This window comes from Capricornis sumatraensis, chromosome 6 (assembly GCF_032405125.1).
Source record: "Capricornis sumatraensis isolate serow.1 chromosome 6, serow.2, whole genome shotgun sequence".
Classification (NCBI taxonomy): Eukaryota; Metazoa; Chordata; class Mammalia; order Artiodactyla; family Bovidae; genus Capricornis; species Capricornis sumatraensis.
The window spans coordinates 93,751,353-93,757,352 of NC_091074.1; the positions used below are offsets into that span (position 1 = coordinate 93,751,353).

At 49.9% G+C, this 6,000-nt stretch overlaps 1 protein-coding gene across 1 annotated transcript in view; it reads left to right on the forward strand.

Annotated features, from left to right (window-relative positions):
* WNK2 (WNK lysine deficient protein kinase 2) overlaps positions 1-5,283 on the forward strand; it is a 146,848-nt gene extending 141,565 nt beyond the window's left edge. Inside the window, exons 27-28 of the mRNA XM_068974352.1 lie at positions 2,319-2,430; positions 5,258-5,283. Of these exons, the coding sequence (XP_068830453.1) occupies positions 2,319-2,430; positions 5,258-5,283 (138 nt within the window). The remainder of the gene's footprint in view (positions 1-2,318; positions 2,431-5,257) is intronic.
* The last annotated feature ends 717 nt before the right edge of the window (positions 5,284-6,000 follow it).

The window sequence follows — 6,000 nt, forward strand, 5'->3', positions numbered from 1 at the left end:
GCTGATTCTTTTTCTGCCTGCTCAGATCTGCTTTTGAGCTCCTCTGAAGTGAAGTGAAATCGCTCAGTCGTATCCGACTCTTTGCGACCCCATGGATGGTAGCCTACCAGGCTCCGTGATCCATGGGATTTTCCAGGCAAGAATGCTGGAGTGGGTTGCCATTTCCTTCTCCAGGGGATCTTCCCAACCCAGGGATCGAACCCAGGTCTCCTGCATTGCAGACAGACGCTTTACCATCTGAGCCACTAGGGAAGCCTCTAGTGGAATTTTAATTTCAGTTATTATCCTTTTTTGCTCTAATATTTCAGCTGTAATATTTGGTTCCTTTTATAACTTCTTTGACTTTATTGATATTCTCATGTAGTTCATGCGTCATTATCCTGATTTCCTTTTTCTCCATGTTTCCTTTAATTCTTTGAATGTGTTTGAAACAGTTGATTTAAAGTCTTTGTTTTGTAAGGACAGTGTCTAGACTTCTTCAGGGACAGTTGCTATTAATGAGTTTTCCCCTTTGTATGGATCATACTTTCCATTTTCTGTGTGTAAATATTTGTGATTTCTTAGTGAAAACTGGACATCCGAATATTATAAGTGATAACTCTGGAAAACAGAGTCCTGCCTTCCCCAGCATTTGCTGGTTTTGTTTGCTGAAGGCTTAGTTAGTGGTCATTTTTTTTTTTTCAAATTGTATTCCATTATACGTTATTTCAAGATATCAGGTATAATTCTGTGTTACACAGTAAATTCTTGGTGTTTATCTTTTTATGTATAGTTTATATCTGTTAATACTTCTTATTTGTCCTCCAGCAATTTCTTGATTTTTCTAGGTCTTTAATAGTTCCATTTGCATTTTAGAGACAGCCTGTATATATCTACAAAATAGCCTTATTGGATTTTTATTCTGATTGTATTAAGTCTGTTGATCATCTGGGTAAGATTTGACATGTTAACAGTAGCGAGTTTATTATAAACATGGTGTTTCTTTGTTTATGTCTAATTTTCTCTCTGGAGTTGGTGATGGACAGGGAGGCCTGGCATGCTGCGATTCATGGGGTCGCAAAGAGTCAGACACGACTGAGCGACTGAACTGAACTGAACTGGACTGAATTTTCTCTCAGTGAAGTTTTCTAGTTTTCAGTGTAAAGGTGTTACACGTCTTTCATTAAATTTAACCTGAGATAGTTTGATGTTTTGGAATGTGATTATAAATTTTATTACTTTAAAAGATCCTTTTACAGATTATGTTGGTAGTATATAGAAATATGGTTATCTTTGTACCTTGTATCCTGCAATCTTGCTAAATTTACTTCTTAGTTCTAGAAATCGGTTTGTCTGCTCTCTTTGGTTTTCTCCATACACGGTCTTGTTGTCTGCAAATAAGGATGGTTTTCCTTTTTCTTTTCAGTCCATGTTCCTTATTCCTTTTCTTTTATTGGCTGGAACTTTCCCATACAGTGTTGGCTGGGGGCAAGGGGAGCAAGGGGCAAGGGGAAATACATTTGGCATTTCACCATTGGCACAGGGTTGGCTGTGGGTTCTACAGAGGCCCTTCCAGATGGAGGAGGGACCCTCCAGCTTCAGCCCCTGTGCTTTCTGTGAAGGAGTGTGGAACTTCTCAGATACTCCCCCTGCATCTGTGGGGAGCATCACATGGAATTCTCCTTTTGTATGTAACAGTGGTAAGATGCAGTGATTTTTGCTGAGACAACATCATTGCATTTGCGGGGCAAAACCTCACTTGGCTCTGATTTATCTTCTTTTTGTAGTTGCTTGGTTATATCTGCCAACATTGTGTCTAGAGAGCTTGAAGGCTGTTGGTCCATCATCTCTTTTCTTGCAGTAGCTTCATCAGGTTTCTGCATCATGGCCGTGGGCCTCACTGACCGTCGCAGCTCGTGTCCCTGTCGCTGCGCTGCTTCTCTTCCTGGGCTGCACCTGAGGTGCAGGGAGCAGAGGCACCACCCTGCCCCCGACTCCAGATCTCTGGGCACAACCCTGCAGAGCTCCCAGCTGTTCTCGACCTCCCATAATGGCACTGACTAGTCAAGCAGGACGTCTTTGGGTGGGGGTGGGTTGTTCCCTCCCTGTTACTCAGGGCTTAGGTCCTGCTGGGTCTGCTTTGAAGCCCACTCTGGCCTGTGGACATTCACGGCATGTGGCTGCCTTCTTGCCCCACATTTTCACTCTGTTGTCAGCCATTAAAAGGTGCCCCAGGGCAGGTCCTGAGACCACCGTCTCCTGAGGATAGAGAAACTGCAGGGACCCCCAAGGTGACTGAGTTATGCTAGCTGATTGAAGCCATGTTTCTTGTCTTGTAGATGAACACCTCTCGAACAGCAATGGGGATGCCATGTCTGGCCCCGGTACCCAGCCCTGTACCCACCGTGGTCATTCCTGGAGCTGCCTCAGCCCTTCCTGTGCCCATGCCAGGTACTGCCCTCTCCTGCCTCCCAGCCCCACCTTTGGGCCAGTATGGAAGCCTGATCCCAGCTCCAGTGTCCTGGGGTCCCTGGGCAGCCCAGGCAGGCAGCCGGAGCCTCAACGTGGGGCCAAGCCTGGGGGCAGCAGATGCGCCAGCCCTCCCTGTGTTCTTCAGGCCAACTGTGGTCAGCATGCCCGGCCCCAGGCTGCAGATCATGTAGCTCTCTGTCTCACTACTTGCCAGTGGAAGACACTGAACAGCCTGGAGGAGTCGGGTTGTGGTTTGGCCTCCGAGTCCTGCACTGCCTGCTCATGGGTGCCCAGCCAGGGAGCTGGCACGTGGGCAGCAATCCTTGCTTTCTTTATTGCTGCAGACCGTATTTTCTCTTAGGTTCCTGTGGTCAACACTTGCTGTCTTTGCACTCACTTCCTGTACTTGAATCGATGGTTAGAACATTGTAATAACCCTGCAGAAGTACAGTGCCTTGAATTCCAGCTTTTCCATTCCCTGATGGAAAGAGGTATTTTAAAAAACCGTGTATCAGAAAAGGTGTATTTCATTTATAGTTGGTTTGTGCATTGATATCTCTATTTCCCATTTTAAGTTGCAGAGATATGAATGGTTTACAAATCTGAAGCTAAAGTCTGATCTTTTCTGTTGTACATGCTTTAAAAAAATTGAACTAGTGACCTTGAATATTGAAGAGTTGGAAATGCTAGAGTAACTCTGCTTTGTACTCATAAAATGAGATCTCTCCAGCTGTATGGTCACAGATAGCAAACAGATGGACAAATTCCCTCAACTGCAGTGCCGTGGGCACTGCCAGCAGACTGCCCAGGGGTGCATGGTTATTGGGGCAGTTCATTGCTAATGGCAGTTGATCTCTTAGTCAGGAATGTTAGCATCTGTGTTTGGCTACGTGGAACCTGCTATAAAGTGCTGGGTAAGCAGACATGACCCAGAGCCTGCAGGGCTGCTATGAGTTGGGGGGAGGTAAAGGTGTGTGTCTGGAGGTGCAGAAGCACAGGCAGGCCACCTGCTCTGCAGAGAGAGTGTGGCCCCTTCTGCTCAGGGGGCCCACCAACCTCCCCTCCCAGCCTGCCTTCCTTTTCTGTTGTTTGCACAGAGGCCTGTGGTCACCTGGGCCTAGCTTTCCCATGTTTTCACAGGCTACTCTGCCCACCTCTGGCCTCCAGCCTGTTCTGCAGGCACCAAGCCATCATGCTGGGGGGTAGGAGTGTTCCTCTCCTGGAAATTTCAGTGCTACTCATCTCAGACAGGCACCCAACAGCCCAGGGTGGGAGCTGAAGGCCCCACTCCCCACTGGCCAAGATGTTTCCCACTTCCCACTGGGAGGCGGCTGGTTGGGCTGCCCAGCTGTGAATTCTATAGTTCTGCTGTACTTTGGGACTTTACTAGGACTGGCTGAATTCTTTTGGTTTAAATGTATTATTCCGTCAATTCAGTTAGAATTGAATTTTCTAGGTGATTATGCAGAATCTTCTGCCAGGGCATGAAGCTATAGTAAGAGATTTCTGTTCTCTGTAATGTGCCCCTGGGTCCTTGGATTGAGAATCATGTGCGCCTGGTTCCTGAGGGTGGTGGAAACTGCCCTCTTCCCACTCCCCCTGCTGTGCCAGACATGCGGTTTGGAGTCCTGGCCTGTAACAGGAATGGTCAGTGGCACAGACTCTCCAAGAGATTGTATATTTGAAGGAGAAAAATAAACATTTTTGCTTGAAAACAGTGTGGAGCCACATCTTTTTCTTAACTTCTGGCCACAGAGAAGCTGAACCAGCCAGTCTCATAGGGAGCGTTGGGTGGGCAGCCCTGGCAGGCAGCACTGCTCTGTCCTGGCACAGCTTCACTCTCAGCAACACGCCTGCTGTCACCCAGGAGGCCGGGGCGGCCAGGAGGGGCCAGGGCGCTGAGTGGCAGGTGCTGTCTTCCTGACAGGATCTGGTGTGACTGACGCTGAGCCGACCTGACTCGGAGAATGAGAGTGGGGTGTTGGGCAGGGCTCGTAGGCTAGCTCTGTGGCTCCGGGCCTAGGTTGGCCTGTTCACTCGGCTTTCAGACTCTGAATCTGAACTGTATTTGGATGTACGGTAGCCTCTGCCTATGGAGGGTATGAGTCTCATGGCCAACTGAAAGGTGTCTCTGAGCCCTGTCCATGTTGTCCAACAGAAAGCCAGGTTTGTGTGACTCACTCTGGACAGAGCTGGTGGGGGGCTGGGCCACCTGCCCTCCGGTCCCCTGAGGGGCTCTGCTGTCCAGCAGGGTGCAAGTTGGAGGAGGCGTCCTGCAGGGCTCAGCACGTTTTCCTGGCCCAGAGGCCTGATGGCCTTTTGCTCAGCTGGCAGTGCCCCTGCATGCCTGCTGCAAGCACTCAAGCTGGGAGTTGTGGTTCCTCCCACTCCACCCAGCTGGGGTCACTGCCCAGTTCTGTTTGTCCTGTGTTTCCACCAAGGTGCAGTCAGGCGTTGTGCTCCGGCCACCCGCAGTGCTCCGCCTCAGCACTGGCTCTGAGCAGAGGCCGCGGCGGCTTGGGACGCTGCTCTGCTTGCTGTGCCCAAGGAGCCAGAGGTCCCTCACTCTCCAGAGCAACAGTTGTGCGGACCCTGGGAGGCCCTGCCTGGTTCAGGCGGTTGCTCAGTGTGGAAGGTGGCCAGATGGCAGAGGCAGCCAGGAGTCTTACCTGTGTAGTGCCTGGGTCGTGGTCAGGCGGCCCGGCCCTCCAAGACGTGTGACCGCTCTGGTGTCACCATTCCAGCTTCCAGGGCCTCACGTGGTCACGGCAGGCCTATAATGAGCTGTGGCGGTTTTGTTTTCTAGATTCTGAAAGTGAGAAGCCCGACTGAGCCCAGGCAGGCCGACCCAGACCCAGACGCCAGGCCCTGTGTCATCTCACGCAGAGAAGGCGAGCCCACGCCTCGTGTCCGGTTCACGATGTTTTGTAATCACTTTCTAAGCATTTTTTATTCACAATTGGAAACACAAATGTAAGCAAGAATAAAAAAAATATTTTGGGGGAAACAGGACTTTGGTTTTTCAAACTCTCCTTTCTGGTGGTCCCCAGACAGGCAGGTAACCTGTGATGGTGGTAAGTGAATGAGGGTGTTGGAGAAACTCCTGGGATCGCACAGCTGGACGGGTCTGGGGGTAAGTACTTAGCTAAGCTGTACTTAGCTAAGGGGTTCTTGAATATAGGGATGACACTTTCTATGGTGCTTAATAGTGCCCAAGATAGCTCAAGGTCCTTGTGTCCGGATAGCAGCTAGGATGGGTCAGACATGTGATAAAGACCCACCTCTCAGAGAAGCAGTTGAGGTTGTGGATCGCAAGCATCCTGGCCCCAATTTTCAGGCATTCTGCTCCTTCACACCCAGGACAGCCCCATTCTATGCAGAGCCCTGGAGGCTGAACAGTGGTCCCCATCTCTGTTAATGGCTCCTTGGCCCATCCAAGCTTGGGCCTTTGTGCACACAGCTCCATTCATTATGCTGCCCCTCAGGCTTCCTTACTAAGTCACTTGAAGACTCATGATCATACACCCCCCAGGCACAGGACAGGCATCC